The following is a 21,629-nucleotide window of genomic DNA, read 5'->3' as shown; positions in this document are numbered from 1 at the left end:
GTTGCCAAGCTACAAATGTCTGTGACACTCTGCAGCTTTTCAACAGAGCATAAAAGGACTTTTCATCTCTATTATTTATTTATGGAGTCGCTTTTCCCTAATTATAGTTCAACAATGTAATGCTCGCCTTGAGAATGAATCCAGTATGAGTCAAACGTTCTGCTTTAGGAAAGAATTTCCCCACTTCCAAATTCCCTTGTGCATGTCTAGAACGCGATAAAATTGTCTTATGACAGTACTCGGTCATTTACATTTCTGAATTTGTGGATACCATCGAGTCCCCTAACAAAAATCCAGTACTATCAACTGTCAACAGAAGTCATAATTGCCATACAGAAGACTTCAGACAGCACAGCTGTGAAAAGCCAGTTAGGTTTTATACTTAGCTTTGAAAATGTTACCACTGTGAAATGTGGTAGTGGCAGCATTAAGCTGTGGAAATGCTGGGGCACAAATGGAACGATGAAGATAAAACTAAACACTGGTTAATATTAGAAACACATTAGTGGAAGCAAAGGACTCAACACTGGGCCTTCCACTCGAATATTGACTGTAAAGATACTCGGTGAAAAGCTTATATTAAAAAAAAAAAAGACATTAACAAGTTTGTGGCATGGACTGAAAACTGATGTTTTTCTTTTCATCTGACTTGAGGTATTTTAGAAAAGTGCAAAGTTGGGAGACAAACTTTCAGCTGTAATTGCACTGAAAGGTGGTTTCAAAAGACATTCGCTTAAAATGGTAGAGTAGAAACGCACACCGCACTTTTCAGATTTTTTGGGGGTAGAAATACTGCATTTCCCCTGTTAAAACACCATACTTTCCCAGACTTAATTTTCTTTATTAATCATGAAAGAACATGATGTGAAGCTTGGTTTCCGATCCAGATGTTTGGTAAAGGGCATTAGTTTAATTTCATTTTTTTTTAGCCAGTTAAGTAAACTAACAACTACGACTCTTAAAACTATCAAATCTGGACTGAATTGTCCTACAATAAACTTTTACAAACCGAAAAAAATGTACGATTAGGAGATTTAGTGATTTGGTCAATACCTACAACAGACAAATTTAAAACCCACAAAGTCCAGCCTAAAACTTTGATCCAAGGGAAAATGCCACAATTTTTCCCCATCAGCTGATTCTTCCGCTTCCTTCCTTACTTAAGTAGGGCTCTAAATCCATTTTCTCTTGTTTTCACTCATTTATTGAAAAAGTGGTTAGACTTACAAACTATAAAATTGGCTAAAAGAATTATTGGATTTGTTTTTTTTTTTAAATCAAGTGAAATCATTGAGTGGCAAAAATAAATACATAAATAAAATACAGTTCTATATGAAATAAGGAATTCATTTTTTTTTCTTTTAGACAATAGGTTATTGAATGAAATTTTAAAACAGTTCATTTTTTCCATGCTGCCTTTGTTTTTTGCACTCATCTAGACCTGGCGAAAAATATGCATATATGATAAAAGCCCCGTTGTTTTCGATATTTAACATGTGAATATAGGTCAGGCAGGATCAGTGGCCCATTTTTTTGAAGCTGGTTATCTTATACATCACGTTGTTTGGACCGACTCCACGGGAAACCTCTATTCAAAGTCTAAGGCTAAGTTAATGATTGCCTTCTTGGTCTTTATCTCCAAAGGCTGGAGACCCCCTCTGCGGGAAAACTTCTCACATTTTAGCCAACCCAAGAAAATCTCCTGGACGTGTGAAACAAACACTTGGAAGCTACAAGGAACAAACGGCTAAACAGCAAGTTTATTTTGGTTAGAATCAGAAACACAGACGATGTCCTGAGGGTGAAATAGGAAAGGAAACCACGGGCTGTTGACTGAAATTATGGCAAACCGGTGATGTTTGTGGAGTCAGGGAGGAAGGAATGGTGTTGTACATTGTTCAGTGGGTAGAAGGTATGAAAGAAACACTTGTTTTTGATGGCAGAGAGCAGCACTGACCATTCCTCATGGCGAACTCCAACAGTAGGGAGACGACAAATTTACCCCTGTGTGAAGATTCTCCAGTTGCTCCATTTGTTCAGAAAAATCTATGCGCAGTTGAAATAAAAAAACAAAAAACAAAAGGCACAATGATTTCTCAACTCATTATTGTCTTTAATATGCACAAGAGTTGAAAGCATCAATGAGCCACCTTAAAGAGAAGAATTCAATCTAAAATTTATAAAAAGATACAAACAATCAGAGGCCAAAACGCTGTCTGTTGCTTCTTTTTCCTCCTATTATTTCACTTAAAACAGCTTTTTATTAGCAAGTAAAAATCTTGCAAACATAAGCTTGCATCCAATTTGGATGCAAGACAACAAAATTGTAAATCTTTAAAGTGGCTCGGTCTAGTCTGCTAGTTCATGACTGTACACCCTCTCTATAGTTTTGTTCAGTAATATTAGCTAATCCCAAAAAAAAAAAAAGAGAAAAAAAAAGAAACTCCTGGCTGCTTTTAACAGCCCTACCAGATATTTAAAGCTCCTCACTGTGATCCAGTCGCTGCTCTGAACACCCACCCCAATAATCTGAAAAGTTAGCAGCCAAACCAGCGGATTCATCTACAAGACCAGGGGGGGGTTCGGCGTCCGACTTAAATTTAGTCGCCTCGGCCCCGGATCTAAAAGACCAACTGGAACGTGGGACGGTACATTTTCAAAACAGCCGTCACTGCGATAAGCAGTGAAAACAAGACAAACCCAAAAAAACCGGCCTACTCCAATTTATCAGCATGTCATCACAATACATTTGCAAGTCAAAAAATAAAATATTGCTTCCAAAAAAAAAAAAAAAAAAAAAACCTCCCCAGCCATGTGGGATAGTTATCAACCATCCAATGACCGTCAGCTGCAGCAGCTTTGTACAGGCTTTATGTAAATATATTCATATATTTGTTAGACGGTAAGGAGAGATACACATCACATTTGCTTTTTTTTTTGCTTTTGTTTTTTTTTGTTTTTTTTTTTTTTTCCACAATTATTCAAATCGAGTGATGACATGTGACCTCTTAATCAAAAAGTAGTTAAGTACTATAAAGATCAGGACCTGCACTGTGTATGAGGCTAGTCTTCAATGACCATAGGTCCCTTTCTGCAGGCAGACGTCACTGTGCCTCAATTGTGTGCATAAGACTGGAGGAAAATAAAACTAATAAAAAATAAAATAAAAATATTCCACAGATTATACCAGACCAGCCCGAAATGTGAAATTAATATTTGTTCAAATTGAGAATTTTTAAACCCCACCCCCATATCTGAGTTTTCACATTATAGGGGAGTCCAGAGGAAAACAGTTTGCAGGACGGGGGAGTGAATGGTACGGCTGATGCGTTCCCCCTTTTGTAAGTCTCTGTGCCTTCATCGTCCGCCTGGTGACCGAAAGTTACATATTTTGACGACCCAAAAAAAAAAAGAAGAAAAAAAAAAGTTGTTGCTCTTCTGAATCTGTAGAGGGACGTTAGCAGGTCTCCCTGTTTGTGTTGAGGAAAAAATAAAATGGCATTTTCTTCACATTTGATGAATTCCTTTAAAAGAGTAATATTTTGACAGAGGTCACACAAAAAAAAAAAAAAAAAAAATTGAAAATCAAGTCAGAAGTCCCGTCAGTCAGTTTGCCACGGATTCCTCTATTGTTTTTACCTTTGAGCCCTTTCACACCTCCACCTCCTGGGAGGGCGGAGGGGAGGGGGTCCGTGGAAATCATGGCTTAGCTCGGAGATTATCTCTTTAAAATAGGTGACAGAGGGGTGTGCCTGTTCATCAGGAAATATTGTGACCAAGTGTGTTCAGGTGTACAATTGTGTTTCTGTGTGTGTTTGTGTTTCTGTGTGTGTGTGTGTGTGTGTGCGCGGGGGTGAAGTTACAGCGGAGGACGATCCAGGGGAGGGAAAGCACAAAAATAAAACCACAAACCAACAGCAGTATTTCTTCCCCAGATTTGATATGACGGCTTCTAAACAGAAGTATGCACACAACTCCTAAGTGTCAGAAAGTGTGTATACATATATGTATTTCTATACATTTATATATAAATGTGAGAGTGTGTGTGCACGCGCGGTCTGAAAATGTGCTTGTGTTTCTGTCGTGAAGACTTGACATTTGGCAATTTGGATCTTGCCAAGAAGGCTTTTTTTTTCCTCCTTCTGGTTTTACCTTTGAGTGATAGAAGCACTGGCAGCACTGACGGTTCTCCTCATGCAGGTTGCCAGCTGAACAACTAGTATGAAGAGTTGCACTAGAAGGAACTTTAAAAAAAAAAGAAGAAAAAAAAAGAAAGAAAAGGCTCCCCACAGTGCAGAAGTGGCTGTGATTTAAATCCTTTAGTGGCGAGCTTGGTGTTTTAAAATCCCTCTGTACCGGGTTTGCCAGATTGTTGGGAGAGATGGATGAATGTCTGCGGTAATTACAGGACGCCCCTGCAACTAGTGGAACCAAACATCCCGGCTTTTTAGAAATTGAACTCCTTTGTTTGCATGTTGGATGCTGGGTCAAAGTTGAAGGTTCCTCCTTGAGTGGTTTCAGGGATCAAGCTGGGGTCCTCATCAATCTGAAAACAACAGATGTCGTCAAAACTGGTTTTAGAGCCAACGCAAAGAGGAGAAAAACAAAAAAATAAAATAAAGAGGCAAATTGGTGATTGAGAACTTACATCGTCTCCTGAAAAGTACTGATCAATGATCTCAAAGGCTAATTTGTAGATATCTTCATTCTCATGTTGCTGCAAGTTTTCTATTTTCTCCAAACCTTAACAAGGAGGACAGGAACATTTCAACAGCAGGCCAAGCAAAAACATTTATTCAGTTAGCAAAACTGAAGACGTCTCGTAGAGTTCGCTTCCACACACTGAAAAGTCAATTACAATCAATTCTAAGCACAGATAGGAAACCAATAGAGGCTGGATGCTTCAGATGTTAAAAAATAAAAATAAAAATGCTGATTTTTTTAAAGTCAGCGTTTATTTTCACATGAAGAGCTGGCACTGCATTCTTTAATCGATCCAACTAATTTGGGCTTTTCTTAGGTCGTTTGGTGGCTATTGCAAAGTATACAGTAAAAGGCCGTAAACTTCAACAGCGGCTTGCTTATTCAGGTGATCTGCTCATCATTAAATTTTAAATCACATCCAAGGCAAAGACCAGAGTCAGAACTGAGCTGTGTTATCATAGCAGTTCAGCAAGCTTAGCTCCATGACAACAGCCAGCAGGAGAAAGATGAGAGTTTATGAAAGCCTTGTTGTTAACAGTCATAAATATAATTTAGTACAACAGAAAATCTTGTTGGGAGAAAATACCAAATAAATCTTGTACTGCAATACAGGGAATTAAGCCTGTTGCAAAAAGCAATAAGTCAATTAATCACATGATAAGTTAAAATGTGGTCAATAATCACAGACGTCCTAACTGGCAGTGTTTCTTCCATTTCCTTTTTGGTCCCGATAATTAAGTGAAGGGCAATTTTGTTTACAGACTTCATGATCCATCATATTTATGGTTTGGTTTTTATTTCTATTTTATTTATTGTTGTTGGTCGTTTTGTTTAATTTTATTATGGATATTTAAAATATATTCCTATTCCAGTCTTCAGTGTTCTTTAGAAATATTATAGTTTATTGATCTTTGAGAGGATGTACTTGCATTATGATGCGATTATCAATACATTACTTGAAAATGGTCTCAATACAACAATATGATTGTTTATTTCAATAGTTTTTAGGACAGTTTATAGTCATGACAGGCCTATGTGAAAGAAAAACCACATATATTATATATAGTTTTACGAACTAATATGTCATGTTTAGTTTTCTGTAAGTTTAGCCATTTTGTTGTTAAAAATAAAATGTAAAACAAGTTACAACCTGCATACCTCTGATGACATCACAAAAGGCATGAAGGCAGCAGAGCTCAGTGACATCTATCTGCATTTTTCTTGTTTTTTTTCCCCTGTTCATGTTGTACAAATTTATCCTTCACAAGAATACATTTGAATTCTGTTCATAAGATTTTCTAACATGCTCTGATCACATCATCATTGTGCTTCTTATGATCTAAATCCAAAAATCAAACCTTATTTTAAAAAATACTTTGCATTTAGTGGAAATCCTCCAGTGGAAATCCACATTTATTATTTTACAATTAGCTAAGGATGCCAATTCTTCACATCTGTGTCCCAGCTGGGCCATTCCTAATGTTAACCAAAACGAAGTGAATGAACACAGACCTCCACACTCCTCTATGATTTCAGCAATGGTGCTGGCTTCGTCTCCAGCCATGATGAGGATGTTCTTGAGGCCGTCCAGGACAACCTGCACCACCTGAGAGTCCTTCACTGACAGCAGGTTACAGAAGGGAGGGATGACATTCTGCTCCACTAAGAACTCCACCTACACAAACCCATACATACACACCACATTCATACTTTATTGCAACACAGGTACACAGTTACAAGTCTGGAAAACAACCTTACTCAATGTTCACAGTGATATTTAAAGAACAAAATGTTGCCAAGATGCATCCGTCAAATGAGACTTCTTTATGTTCTGGTGAATATTTACTACTAAGGTCAATACCTTAACAGGTGAATTCACAAATTAAAGCAACTTAAATGTAAGGAAAGTGAATAAAGAAAAAGTCAGACTCACCTGGTCTTTCCTCCCACTGATGGTGAGGTTGCTGATGGCCCATGCTGCTTCCTTCTGAGTGCCAAAGTCGCCCTGCGGAGAGCCAGTCTGTTAGCAAAAAGTCCTACCACAGCATACTGTCAGGGCAGACATCAAGTCTTGGTGGTAATTTCATTTTAAGAGCATGTTTCTAAAATTAATAAATAAAAACAAAAACATCAGATTAGCGCTGAAGAAATATACTTTTCCAAACTGGATTTGCTGCAACCATGAGAATGAACGTAAAGCTTAAACGTCGAGCACAAACCTTGGCCAGTTGGTGGATGATCATAGGAATTAGCCCGGCCTCGATAACAGCCTGGACCTGCTGCTGGTTCCCAGCTGTGATGTTGGACAAGAACCAGACAGCTTCCTGTAAACAAACCAATCACAAATGGTCAAAACTATCCCCCCCAAAAAAACGTTTTCAACAACAACCACTCTTCAAACCAACTCCATTCATCCTTTACATTATTATCAGACTTTAAATGGCTACATTACTCCCATTAAACGCCAACGCTGGGTTTTGATTAGTATATTTTCACACTATCACGACGATGCGTTAGTTAACATTTATAAATTCATATAAGTTTACGGACATTTTTAACAGAACAAAAAGTGCCATTTAGTCTGCGATACCTTGTTAATCTTTTCTTTAGGATGGGTGAGCAGATTGGGGAAGTGTGAGAGAACATCGCAGTTGAGAACCACCTGGGTCTGCTCGTCTGTTCCTGTCACAATGTTTCCAACTGCCCTCAGAGCTGCAGTCTGGAGTTTGAAGACGAGAGAGCAAAAACAATTCACTTAATTATAGAGACAAACAACATTCAGCTCGGCAGAACAATGTCTTACCTGAACTTTCACCTCCTGATGGCTGAGGAGAGGCACAAGAAATGGAACAACTCCAGAATCAATGACCATCTGGATCTGTTCGTTTCCTCCGTCCGTCAGATAGGACAGAGCCCACACTGTGTCTACGAGTATCTAAACACAATGAGGTGAATGATGATTGCACAATTTCAAAGGCACAAAATGTAAAACTGGCATGATAAAAAAAAATTTATTCAGTTCAATGCTTACATTTATATCAGTGTGATATATTAGCACACAGAGAGCAGGCAAAATCTGTGAAAAGGAAAAGGAAAAGTTAGATTTGGGACATAAACAGCTTTGCATGGTACAGAACTAAAAAACGTCACAACAGAACTGGGAGACCGTGCTAGCATGAGGTTGGCAGGTCAGCAAACTAATCTGCATGAAAATCTGCAGCACAGTGATACAAGTTTATGGAAAACTGTATCTGGGATTTCTTTTTTACCAGAAAATCTGATATTGCTACATTTTTTTTCCTTTCCATTTTTAAACCAAAAGTAAATCTACGCTCCTACAATAAGCTTCCATGTGCGCCTCCCTCTGATGACATCACATAAGGCAACAGATAGCAGCTCGTAAGTGCATCCGTTTGTTTTTCTCTTGTTGATTTTCTGTATTTCATTTTACATCAATTTCCTAATGCCAGCTGATCACTGCCATCCTTGTACCACTTGTGATGTCATCAATCAAAACACACAAAAGCTGAAGTATAGCAGGTTTTTAACATGTTTTTTACAAATGGTAAAAGTGAAATCTTGCTGTGGAAATCCATAGTTCATTTCCAGCTGTTTTTTTTTTTTTTTTACCATCAGTGTACAACAAAAACACAGTAATAAAAGGAAGGGGGAAAAAAAGGTACCAAACTTGAATAATCACAGTTTTATACTCCATCCTCCTTCTGTAGTAATTACGAGAACAGAAAATTCCCTGGAAAAGTTAAGCGCACTAATGGACAAATTGCTCTCCGGACACACCCACCTCTTGCACCGTCTCCATGGGCGGAGGCGGATCCTTGTTGCGGCAGAGGTTAACGATGACCCAGGTGACATTGCGGAGGAAGGTGATGGGGATAGATGGGTTGATGAAGGAAAGCAGAGGCTTCACTACGCCCAGGGAGATGACATAATCCCTGCACTGTGGACCGTCGCCTGAGCAGGAAGTGATGAACATCTCAGCTCGGGCTGTTGCTTTGCTCATGGACACTTGTGTCAGTGAGTCAACACTCACCTATGATGTTTCCTAAAGCCCATACGGCCTGTTCACAGACGTTCTGGTGAGGAGAGTGTAGCAGCCGCAGGAACAAGGGCACTGCGTCTAGATATGCAAACATCAACAAATCAAAATTCTGCCCGAGGTGGCGGCTTGTGCAATTCCACAGAAAAGCTCGTTTCCCAGAACACTTGAAGCCAAAATAAGCATAAATCTACTGTGGCAACTCGGGGCTCCAAACATCCCATGAAAACTGAAGCGGAGGCGACAACAAAACAACCTTCATAAATAATTTACTGGCCGTGTTCTTAATGATAAAAGCAACGCTTGAGGTAAACACACACACACACTCCTCCTCTGGGTCAAGGCCTGAGTGTTTGTCTCTGCCTTGTAAACTTTGGCACAGACAAAACACTTTCAAATTATCTTACATGTCTGCAACACCCAATAAGCACCATTTAAATTAAAAACACTCTACTTGGTTCATTTGCATAAACAAAAAAAAAAAATCTGAATTTTGGAAATTTCAGTTTTATTTTTAGAATAAGCTTGAATAAATAATGTGGGATTAAATCAAAATCTGACCAATAATTTTTTCCACACTTAATCTGTTCAAAAAGAAAAAAAACAAACAAAAACAAATTCAAGTCATAAATAACATTACTCTCTTCTTGTTGGCTGTGACGGTCTCACACATGCAGTCCAGACATGAAGCATCGGATTGTATTGCATGCTGGGAAATTTATTGTCATTACAATTTGATTCTAAACAACATCAATAAGACAAGAAGTTCTTGGACTGCGGTAATAAAGAGGTAAAGCACTAAGCAATCATCATCTTTGTACTTTCAATGCATTTGTTGATGCTTGTTTACTGCAATAAGCAGTTTATCACATAATAAATTAAAATGAGCTTTATAAATTTGGATGATTAAACGTAATAATCCATTTTATTTACGTTTCGGTTGTGTGTGGTTTTCATTTCCGTTATATTTATAGTTTGAGGTTGTTGTGTTTTATTTTGGATATTTGAAATATGTTTAGTTCCACTGTGAAGTGTTCGTTACAAAATTAAAGTTTATCGGTCTGTGAAAGGATGAACTTGAACCATTACTTCAAAATTTATATATATTACTTCAAAATAATCTCAAAACAAGAATATTATCAGTTTATCGCAATAATTTCTGGGACGATTCTTCCAGTAAAATGTTATTGTGACAGGCCTAAACATTAAGATCCTCTGACAAAGTTGCTCCGTCAGCTGTAGGCAGATGCAGCATTTTCAGTGAAAATATGCAGAAACAGAGGACCTAATGAGTCATAGTCATCATGACATTCACCATCATTATCACACTTTGCATGTATTCCGAAAGTGCATTTTCTAACTTCAAGGGAAAGCTTCAGTCGGATTCACCTTCTCTGTCCCACTGGCGAGTCAATTTGTACATTTTGAAACGCGACCAATTTTCTAAACTAAAAAAAAAAAAAAAAAAAAATACAAAAATGCTAGCTCCTCAGACTGCAGACAGTACATAAACACAGACTGACAGGGTAACACCAGGGAAGACAGAATGCCGGGTCAACATACTTGATTTAACCACAGCCTGAGTCTGTGCTGACGTCCCAGAGGCGATGTTGGTCAGAGCCCAGGCTGCCTCGAACTGAAGTGAAGGACTGTGGGATTAAGAGCACATTTAAATCAGTTAATAATAAGCAAGAAGTTTGAAGATATTAAAAATGTAGTGGGGGGGAAAAAATAATACAAATCAGCTGACCCCATTTATAATCGACATTTACCTCGTTCGTAAAATATTAAATGCAAATAATTGGTTATAAACAGATTTAGAGTTCAGACTCTTTAGCAGAATACAGTTGAGTTTATGCTAGAGCACTATAATGAATTGTTTTCCAGAAAAACTGATGCAACACAAGAAAATAAATCAACATATTGTGGTCAAGTGATTAATCCATCTGCCACAATAAATATCCAACTGGCTCCAATAATTATCTGGAATCTCCGAGGGGTTTGATTTACTCCTCCTCAGAACAGATATCAAATAAACAACATCGCTTTGGCGTGACGAGCCTCCTGTTAGCTAGCGGTGAGAATTCAGAGACCCAGTTTAAAGAGCTTCAAATGACTTCTATTGTTTTCTTTAAGTGGTTATAGATGTCACATAAGCGTGTGTTCTTCTCATAACAGTTAAAACTATATATTCTTTTCCAGAGTATTAATGCTTTATACATACGTTTCACAGTCTAGCTATCGTTTGATTCCACTGTAAACTTCTATACCTCTTCTTCCTTAAGGATCTTATAAACAAGCTATTCAATCTGTCCCCTGAGTGAGCACAAGGTCCTGGGAATTGGGGAACTCTTAGAGACAGGAATGTCGATATATTTGGCTTGGCCTGAGCTGAGAGAGCCAGCCAGCTGCCCTGCATGCCTCCACACACACTCTCACGTGTGGTCACAGTGGGGAACAACAAGTGCAGTGCACACCAAGCTTCTGTTGCAACAAAAACCTGCTACAGTAGCATCAGATTTTAAAAATGATACAGAAATATGCCTTTCTTTTTTTCAGAAAAGGGCAAATAAATGGTGTGTTGCATAAAAGATATCTGAACAGACTTACTTGTCATCCCTTTCCAGGCATTTGACTAAGATGGGCAGGATCCCAGACTTTATCAAGTCATCAATAGGAGGGTTTCTGTCACTGGAGAGAAGTTTTCTGACAAAACAAAACATCAGGATTATTATTATTAATGAAAACCAGTGTCATTTTAGCATGCACGCTTTGGTTTTAGAGCAACTTACCTGGCTGCTTGCACTGCACTGAGCTGTATAACAGCATTGTCACTGGTTGCGTTCTGTGTTTAAAAAGAGAAACAGGATTACATGATAATGCAGAATCAGTGACCAGAATCAATGTGCAACATGCAGAATATTTAGGACAGATTTAACAATCATAGGATAAATTTAATTCCTACCTGTAAGATTGCATCAAGTGTAACATTTTGCTGCAAAACAAGAAGAATAGGGTTATTAAAAATCTAGTCCATATTACTATATATGTGCTGACACCATCAGTTGCAATAGATCCACATTTTTGACTACTGAAAGACTCTCCAACAGGCTGAATAAATTACTGGTTTTACAAAATCTGACATCTTGATACTGGGCGTATATACTGTGAGGATATAGTTGTGAAATATTGTGCAATTCTACTAAAATATTACAAAATGGATAATGTTTTACTATTTCTGTCTCGTATGCAGAATTTAAACTGGTCTCTGTTCATTTGAAGAGCAAAAACAACTTAAAAAAGTACGATCTCTAAACAAATTTTATTTTTTTTAAATCCACAATAAACTTTATTTGTACATTAGTATGTTTTTTTCTCAAGATATACAATTTTAAGGCTATGTTAAATACTTATTCATTTCTTTACACTAATCTCTGGTATTTTAGACCACAGGGTTTTTTTTTTTTGGCAAAAGGGTAATAATAAAAATAAAAACAAATAAAAGCTACAAAAGTAGCCTAAAGGACCTCAATCTCATGGAAATGTATAGGAGTAGATAGGACTTCAGTATCATCTGATTACGTATAAAGAGATTTTTGTTGACCCAGCAACAACAAAAGCTCCACATAGTAACATAAGAAATAATAATAATAATTATAAATAATTGGGGCAAAGTCTGTGCAATTTCCATAGTAATAATGATAGTACATTTTTAAATGAGCCAATCATATGTGAAAATGTATGCAGCTGCCATCACTGCAAGATGAGTGCAGGTGAGATAATATTAAAAATACAGAAGACTTGAATATTTCAACCATCTGCCAAAGCAGTTTCTGTCCATCACCAATGTTATTTTTATTTGATCAGTCTTTAGTTATTAACTAGTTTTGAATATTGTTGTGCAATAGCGTTGGTCGCTTTTAAATAAAGGGGGAAAAAGCACTTTGTGTTGAGCCCAACATGCCCAAACCCAGCGTGCTTGAAATCTTACATCAACACAGCTGATGTTCACTGCATTTGAAACAAACTGATAAGACTGGAAGACATAATTTATTCAAATCTGATTTTTTTTTTTTTGGTATAAATTATATTTATACATCAGAACATTGTGATTAAACAGAATTAGTCTTTTTTACATGTGCTGAATTTTAAACAAAAGATACAATCTCTAGAATTAAACTCCTCTCGTGCGTTTCTTGCCTGGGTCTTCACAGATAAAGTGTGTGTCAACATATGGTAGGTTTCTCTAGTCTCACGCACACGCACACACACACGCGCGCGCACGCGCACAGGCTGCCGCCTCAGGCTGCAGAGCTGGATCTTAAGAAATACGTGGGAGTTAACTGCTGCCTGACCACTGGTGTTGTTTTGCCCATCAAGCATGTAATACAGCACAGCTTCAACTAAGAAGCACCATTCAATTCAATTCAGTTTTTTTTTTTTTTTCCCCCCCAACAAGACAAAAACACAGTTATGATTTCACCATCACAATGAATGACAGGCTCCCAGTGAAGCACATTTCTGTGTCAAAACAAACAGGATGTTTCGTGGTGAGGAACACAACATCCTTGCATCATAATCTGAGTTCACACAATCATCACGACTTTGAAAATATCCTCAGCCACATTGAGCACTGGGGCAGAATTTCTTCATAAATGCCTTTAAGCAGATCTGATTACCCTGTCTTCTGAATATTGGCCAGCTCTATGCAATGCATCTGATTTTGAGGTGGTAAATGTTTTACTGCATACATATCAGTTGTTTGGTTTTTTTTTTCCCCCAGAACTTCATGGGCTTCTTATTAGATTTTTTTAAAAACTATTTAAATATGCACAAAAGCTGTTTGTTTTATTATGTCTCCCTGTGACCTGTTATCTTAACAACCCGGTCTCTCAGTCCAACAAACTCCCACACTTACCCCTTTAAAGTCTGAATCCACATCAGAATCCTCCAGACTCTCCTCCTGTGGGACATTTCTCTTCTTCAGTAAATGTTCGTCTCGTTTATTCTGGCCAAAGGAGAAAAACACAGGAGGGCAGCGAGGAGTGTTAATATATTCATGAATGCTTAAACAAGCACAAGACACAGTCTAATCTTTTGGAACCCAGATAAAACACTTTAACTGCAGCCTCGCTTGAAAGCCAGCATCAAGTGGTCAGTTTGAAAGAGAAGGTTTAAAAAAAACAAAAAAAAAAAAAAGCCTGCACAAATTAATCTTTGCTGGACACTGAATCTCGAGTCTAAATCCCGACACGCTGCAACTCTGACAAGCTCATATTCACACAGCATGCGTCTGCAAGGCATGTGAGTCAGTGGTAGGAGGAGATTCCCTTGCCCTACATTCCTGTGCATCATGCTGACGTGCGTCACTGATGACTAATCAGCTAGTGCAGTGCTTCTTGTTGCTCTGATCCGGCTAAAAAGGAATGTGCTAGACTCAGAACCGCTTTAGTACTTCACATAGAAAACGTTCAGTACTGTTACTTCAGCCAGTGTTCCTGACGGCTGAGTTGCTCTGAGCAACAGCTGGTTTGTACACCTGAATCTCTTCGACCGTTAGGTTAAAGGATTCGAATGATGTTTAAATGCTGACCAGACAACTAAGTGGGAACACATTTCGGCCAGACATCAGATGTCTTTATTTAAAAGTTTAATATTTTTCTAGAAAAAAAAAAAAAAAAGAAGATGAGGATGAGTCAACTAAATACTTTTAGGAAATGTAATCCTGTTTGGGAGCAAGCACTCCACATAGATCAGCCTTGATACCACAGTAGTTGTATGTTTCTTGGGGACAGTCATTGTGGTCGCACAACATGAAGATAAATCAAGAAAGGGAGGACAGTGAGGAGAAAATCTGAGAAATAAATTTCTGGATGCCAAAACTGTTGGCCAGAGCAAAAATACTCTGTTATAAACACAGTTAGCTTAGCATAAAAGAGCAATGTAAGCAATTACTTCACAAACTCAGAATTTGAGGTTATTATTTCTCCATATATTTGTCCAGACTGGCACTTTGAGCATAAATTAAAGCCTGAAACGTTGGAGCAGACATCCTGACAGCTAATCTCTGGATCAAGGTGACTTGGCGTGTTTTGCGGAAAACATTATTACTACATTTTTTTGTCCTGTTTGGCTAGTGTCTAAATGCTCTAAATGCTGAATAGACTAAATGCTGAATAGTTCAAAACCTAAGAAGAAACTTTAAAATAAACTTCAGATAGCCAATCATAACATATATATGTGACAACTCTGATAACCAAGGAATTACTAAAGATTACCCAACAGCTAAAATTTTATAGATGCAGCTCTAGGATTTTCTTGTTTTAACAGCACAGACTTCCTCACAAATTCTCACCCCAGAAACACTGCAGCTGTGAAAAATCACCCCCATGCATGTGTGTGACACCTCAGTAATGCCAAAGCACAGTGGCAAGAAAACCTTTGTTCAGTCTGTTCATTAAGCTATTCTTTATATTAATAAGACAAAAACTTAAGATGCAGAAAAAAAAATACAGCTGGTGATGATAATTATAAACAGCCTATTATAATCTGAATAGGGCCTGATGAATGACCAGGTGGTCAGAAAGTGAATTTTTTTTTTAGATTTTTCTGGTCTTTTGTGCCAAGTGCTACCAAACCAATGCTAAATACAACACTGTTCGGTGAGGAAGTAGTAACAGCTGGAAGAAGATTCCAAGTTAGTCATTTCTAGTTTTTGACTGAGACGTTGCATTTGGAGTTACAATCGGATACACGCTCCTGGCCCTGTCATGTTTGTGCTTAGGCTCTCAATAAAAGAATGCTGTCCTTTGCTTAACTTGAAGTATTCTTCATTACAGAACATAAACAGTGTAAGCTCTACAACTGTAGTTAAATATGTATTCAATTTCAGTTTTTGATTGATGCTGGGAAGTGATTTTCAATTTTTTTTTTTATTTTAAAATGCATTTCTTTTATCCAATGCTTTCATGAAATATTAAATTAGATTTTAAGCATTGTTAAAGTCTTTGTTTTCTGTCTTTTTATGTCAAGTAAAGCACATAAGATTGCCTGGTGTATTAATGCATTTCTTGCTTTAATCTTTTCTTAGAAACAATAAACCTGAAGAGTCTAAAAAAGAGAATAGAAAATTGAAACAAAAGTTTTGAGGGACCAAAATCTTAAAATATACCTGCAACTACTTAGTACGCTTGTAAATTTAGGTAGTAGGGGAATGGATACTTCAAATACATGTGCCACATGTTTCTAAAAGATTTCTGTTGATTTGGCGGCACAAAGATCCATTAAACAAATCATGTAATCATTTAGATGTAATATTCATTAATAAAAATAGCACTACTTGTTTAAGTGCTAAATGTGTGCAACGTCTTGCACACAATCTTGTTAATTGTAATTAGTCTCTTTTATACTGTTGTAGATTAAATTTTAATTAGTCTCAGTAGGAAAAACAAGGTGTAGACAATGTATGGAAATGATCCCGTCTGATAAGAGTCAATAAATCAACCAAAGTTCCTCCAATTATGACCCTCGCCTATACAGAGGCTGTGCTAAACAAATCCTGACAGTGTCGAGAGAACAAAGACAGTATAACTATAAAAGCATTGAAAGGCAGCTTATTTATGACGGTGTTAACTTTTGCTGCTGACGTTTTGTGATATGTACTGTTGCCAGTCTTGGCCAGGATTCTCCTGCGAAAATGAGATTTAATCTCAATGGGGCTTCCCTGGTTAAATAAAGGTTAAATTAAAAAACAAAAATAAAACACCCCTCGTAAAAACAGATTTCTCAGGCTCAGAAATGCAACTGGCCCAAGATAAGATAACTTTTACCCCAACCCTACCCAGACTAAGCGCCATGAAGACGAAACAAAAAACGAACAAAAAAAACTCCACAAAATTCTTCACTAATCTTGTGTTAAAGAACCTCAGCCATTTTTGAAACTGGGGATAGGGCTATATGAAGAACACTTGATCAAAATGCAACACTACATAAAAAAAAAAAAAATCTACCATCTTCTACCTTCGTATGCACCGACTCTTGCACTGAAAAACTGGAGCTATTTAATCACTAGCTGAAGATGGGCTAATGGAGGCAGACAGACAATCAAAATGTTCACAGTACCATGTTTACAACCTCAATGTATTATAAGCCTGGCGGGTCACCAGGCTTTACTTGCCCCTCCACCAGGCTCAGCATCTTTTGATTATTTTAAATGAAGTTTTTTTATACACCAATAACACTGAAATTAAGACAGATTAAGTAAGCTAGGTTTCTAGTTGATGCATTGAACTGGGCTCAAAGGGCTGCTCACCAATTGCGCCGCCCATGCAAATCTTTGTAAAATTAAAAAATGTTTAAACACGCAAACACGGTGGGTCGCTGGTGGACTGCCCTGCCACTGAGGCTTGGCAGGTTTTCCTGCTTTCACAGAACCAAGAAACAGCCGGCTAAATCACAGGTCATGGTTAAAAACTGAAACCACTTTGATAGAAAAGTCTTGTTTGGTTCTCAGATTAGTCTAAAATAGAATTGAAGCGTTTAGCATATGTTGTTTCTCACCTTTCTCAACTCAACCGTCACCTCATTTCGATGTCTTCTCATAGTCTGTAATAGAGGAAAATCGTGAATTAGGAGCTATTTTATTAAACATTAACTGCAAAGGTAAATATACATTGGAAGGTTTACACATTTTTCAAAGTATTACAGTACATTGGCTATAATCAAAAGAAAAGTTAAACCATTTTCTTCTCATTAGATGACAAAAACATTTCAATGGTCAGGGACAGAATCTTGTCAGACGAAAACATGGAAGGTGAGACATCTGTAAATCAACCGAAACCCAATCTAAGTGATGAAAGACAGTTTAAGGGTTCAGCTAATTGCTGTATTTGAATGTCTGCTTGGATTCCAGATCATCCATTGGAGTTGGAAATGGTCTATGATCTTGTGACTGTTTAAAAAGGTTCATGTTGCCTTCCTAAATAGACTCTTACGTAATTTGGGCCAGTCGAAACTCAGGAGGCAGGGGATAAGAGAGGCATCTCCCAACCACTGCAAACCAACGGCAATGCCAGCACATGGACATGGATCAGAAATTATTACTGTACAGTGAGCTGCAATCTGAACATTAACAACAACTAGTACAAGGTATTGCAATAAACTCACAACAAGAACTGCATTTTAAATATATTGGGGAAAATAAGTCATGGCTTTCACAGTATGTTTGGCGTTACTCTTGCAATTCAATAAAGCTGCCTGAGACGACACCAAATCTATGATGGACCAAAATAAACCCTTTTCCTATGCTGTAGCCCGAGTCATCCATGTTCAAAAACTCAATTTCATGCTTAGGTTCTAAGAAGGCCTGGGTCAGACATCCCAGATGCCTTGAATAGCATCAGGAATGCACTTTGCAGAGACTACATCGTGGTAGCCACGTGCTTCTCAACCAGACCCCTGCTTTCAAAACAACCACCAACATGGGAAGCTGAGCCGTCTTATGGGAAAGTTTTACAGTGAAACTCAAATCGCCACCACAGTAGATTTTGAAGAACCATTTTCAGACATACCTTTGTTTGGGGATTATCTCAGGATTAACATTAAACCAGAATGACCAAGCACAAGCATGTTTTTGTTTGGCAAGCCCATGACTGAGAGATATGCCATCTGAGAAATTGCTTGAATGTCATGTGCAAGTAGAATAAATCTAAATATTTGCAATTCTTTATCCCAGATTTAAAAAGCTTTCATACATTTTTGTGTTTAAAGACATAATCAAGCAGTATTTCTTCCCCAAAGAAAAAAATGAACACCGACTATAAAGAATTTGGATGCTGAATAAAAATTAAGAGCTGTAGGATCTCACAAATGTTTTTTTTTTATTTAAAGCTGACGAGAGAAAATAAAAAGCCTGTTCTGCTTAGTGTCACATTAGCAAACACTGTTGACAGATTTTGAAACAAGATCCGGAGGCGCTTAAGTTCCACTCTAGTACGCTTTCATGTGTTTTATTATTGCCAAATAATACAAAATAAATCTATTCAGTTTTCTCAAATGAGGCTACATTGTTTCTCTGCAGCGAAACAGAATACAACTCAAAACATCTGAAGCAGAACTTTGATACAAAACAAAAGAATAAATGGGGCAAATCAAGAAAAATACTAATAGTGGACTTGATGTTTGTTAAACATATGGACTGCAAAGTTCCAAATCGTAATTACAACAACAACAAAAAAAGTGTGAACTGAAGTCAGAAGTTTGACTGGGAAAGTCAGAGGTGTGCAAGCAGACATGAGTTCAGCATCCAATATGGCCGCCACACATATATTATCTCAAACCACAGGCTCCCATAGGACTGTACTATCATAATTTGTCAACACACTCTTTGTAGTCAAACACATAAAATGTAAAACATTACATTATCAGTTTGTATTGCTAGTAGTAGTGAACTCCACAGTATTTAGCAAATCCCACTGGTTTCCTACAAGTTTGAACAAGTTCATTCCAAGATCTGAGCTTCAACTTCTGAGACAAATCAAATGCACCCATACTCTAAAGCATCTTGATGAGTTGCTTTAGGCCTTATGTGATGTTACTGGAAGCATCTGTGCTTGGAAGTATGCTTTAGGGAGGCTAGACTTTTACCTTGAGTAATGACCATTTGAAACAAAAACGACTAGAAAAATAAGTGTTTTTTGTAGGTCAGTGGTTGTCAGTGCTACTGTCCTCCATGTTTTAGAAGCGTCTCTCCTCCTACACACCTGATTAGAAATTGTACCACAGAAGTCTGCTACTCAACTAGTTATTTAAATTAGGTGAGTGACTGCTGGGAAGCATCTAATATATGAAGGACACTGAGCCTTGAGAACCAGCACAGGTGACAAACTATCTAAACCAAGTGTGGCCAATTCAACAGAAAAACCTGTCTAGGAGTTTAAAATCACAGGTTGTATTTGTCTGGATGGCTTATGGCATATTCACCGAATAAAGTCACTAATTTAAATTTAGACTTGCCGGCTAAATTATGCGTTTGCTAATGCAAATTTGTAAACAGAGTACAAGCCAAAAGGTCGTTGTTTTCAAGAATAGGAGGCTCAAAGTGCACTTACTGTACTTCTGTAATCTGCATGTTTGGCGCATTATCGTTCAAGCATGTAATATGTCAATGCTGGCTTTCACCAACACTGCTAGTTTAAGTTAATATCGTCTGTGTTATTTACTCGCTCAAAGGTAAAGCTCCCTTAAGAACCAGCAGTTGTTTTCATCTATATGGAAAACTGTAAGGTCAAAATATCGTTCTCATTCAGCTAAGCGTTTGGTGGCTTAGCTTGGTTTAGCAGCCTCACGACGTTAGCTAGCTACCAAGAAGGGGTGGGTATGGTGACTGTGGGCAAGTCATGTAAATTACTATAAAATATCATTTCCTAGACAATAACGTTGTGGTGTGACCTTGGCGTCTTTTTCTTAGAGTCAATAAGCGCGAGTTGGCTGTAAAATACCAGAAACGACACGGTTGTGAAGCCGGGCAGGCCCAGCCTCGCTTGTGACCCGGTGTCCATCCATCCAACCAGCAAGCTAACGTGACAGCTACACTGCTTGTCCTCAAGTCTAACAGCGGACCAACCGCCGCGTAGCTTCCTGCTGAAAAACAGTCGTCGCTAAGGTTCAGTGAATTTGTCGACCGCCATAGCATTCGTATTTACGAGTTCAAATATCTGTATCGTGTTTTAGTAGGACATCTGATGGCGAACTCCTTATGGTAGCTGAAATTAGCTAGCTAGCTAGCTAGGCAGGTAGCCGACTGGTAGGCAGGCAGCTTCAGTTGGGGCCAGACTGTCTAACGAGGCCCGCAGACAGTCATTTATTGCGCTGAAACATACTCTGTAAAGATCACTAATACTTGTATTCCCGAATGAACTCACCTCGACATCGCGCCCCTTGTTTTTAAAGCTCTTGATGCGGTGGTTTTCCAAGCCGGCGTTGTCTGCCATGGCTATGTGGGGTGTAGCTCTGACTCCGGCTTACTGTATCTGCTCCGTCAAAGGCACGGCAGCTCCTCTGTTGCTGCTGCTGCTGGTGCTTCCAAAGGAGGGGGAGGTAACAGATCGCAGAGAGAGGGGAGGAGTTCCTCCTGCCTGCTGGGCTGCCCTGGTTTCCACTGTTTCACAGAGGCAGGAGCTACTAAATTCACCTGCCAGCAAGGCTGTAGCAGACTTTGAAAGGGAATCCTTCGGATACGTGGACGTAACCTGCAGGTGCAGCTCACTAAATGAGAATCTAATCGAAAAGTTAATTTATTTCAGGAGTTTAATTTAAAAAGTTAAACATGCATTGAGCGACGAATTTCAACCATTCTCTTTATTTGAATGTCTATGGCTTACAGCTAACAAGGACCGCTAAGAAAATGACATACCGAGGACAAATTGAAAATGTGAAATAGAAACGTTATTTCCATGTTTTGATCCTCACTATCCTGATGAAGACGGCGGACTCATTAGTTTTAATTAAACTCAGTTCAGTTCAAAAATACTTCAGTTATCCCGAAGGGAAATTAAATGTAGTACCTCATCTCATCCAAGTATTTTCAAAGAAGAAGGCAGGTATGGATCTCCGGAAGAAGTCAGTCTTGCAGGGAATCTTAAGAAGCCTCTGACTGAAGACTCTGTTGCTGACTGACAGTCATGCTTATACCCTAATTTCCAGGCAGCAGAGAGAATATGCCACAGCAACATATCCTGGATGATAGTTGTTGGCAAGCACTGCTAATCCACCTCATTTGTTGACACTCCTCTTTAAATCTCTGTCTGATCATATCAGAAACAAAGGTAAGTCATGAAGTTTCTTGTTAATAGAAAATAAAAAAATTTTA

At 38.2% G+C, this 21,629-nt stretch overlaps 1 protein-coding gene across 1 annotated transcript; it reads right to left on the bottom strand.

Moving 5' to 3' along the window:
- Window positions 1–1,742: 1,742 nt before the first annotated feature.
- Window positions 1,743–21,013, bottom strand: kpna3 (karyopherin alpha 3 (importin alpha 4)). Its single transcript, XM_014988268.2, has 17 exons — window positions 20,683–21,013; window positions 17,321–17,365; window positions 13,680–13,769; window positions 11,727–11,756; window positions 11,554–11,606; window positions 11,372–11,467; window positions 10,325–10,410; window positions 8,756–8,842; window positions 8,507–8,676; window positions 7,736–7,780; window positions 7,508–7,639; window positions 7,295–7,423; window positions 6,924–7,028; window positions 6,638–6,709; window positions 6,217–6,379; window positions 4,649–4,743; window positions 1,743–4,546 (listed from the first exon to the last, which is right to left on the bottom strand). The coding sequence occupies exons 1-17, from the start codon at window positions 20,749–20,751 to the stop codon at window positions 4,448–4,450; spliced, it is 1,566 nt and encodes a 521-aa protein (XP_014843754.1). The 5' UTR covers window positions 20,752–21,013; the 3' UTR covers window positions 1,743–4,447.
- Window positions 21,014–21,629: the final 616 nt, after the last annotated feature.

Source organism: Poecilia mexicana, unplaced genomic scaffold (genome assembly GCF_051168715.1).
Source record: "Poecilia mexicana isolate PSO_F unplaced genomic scaffold, ASM5116871v1 scaffold_2, whole genome shotgun sequence".
NCBI lineage: Eukaryota > Metazoa > Chordata > Actinopteri > Cyprinodontiformes > Poeciliidae > Poecilia > Poecilia mexicana.
This window is presented reverse-complemented; position numbering and strand designations above follow the sequence as displayed.

Coding starts and splice junctions, on each gene's coding strand:
- kpna3 (XM_014988268.2), bottom strand. CDS start 20,751: ATGGCAGACAACGCCGGCTTGGAAAACCACCGCATCAAGAGCTTTAAA. Junction 11,468..11,553: donor AGTGCAGTGCAAGCAGCCAG/GTAAGTTGCTCT, acceptor TTGTTTTGTCAG/AAAACTTCTCTCCAGTGACA. Junction 6,710..6,923: donor TCATCCACCAACTGGCCAAG/GTTTGTGCTCGA, acceptor GGCTCTCCGCAG/GGCGACTTTGGCACTCAGAA.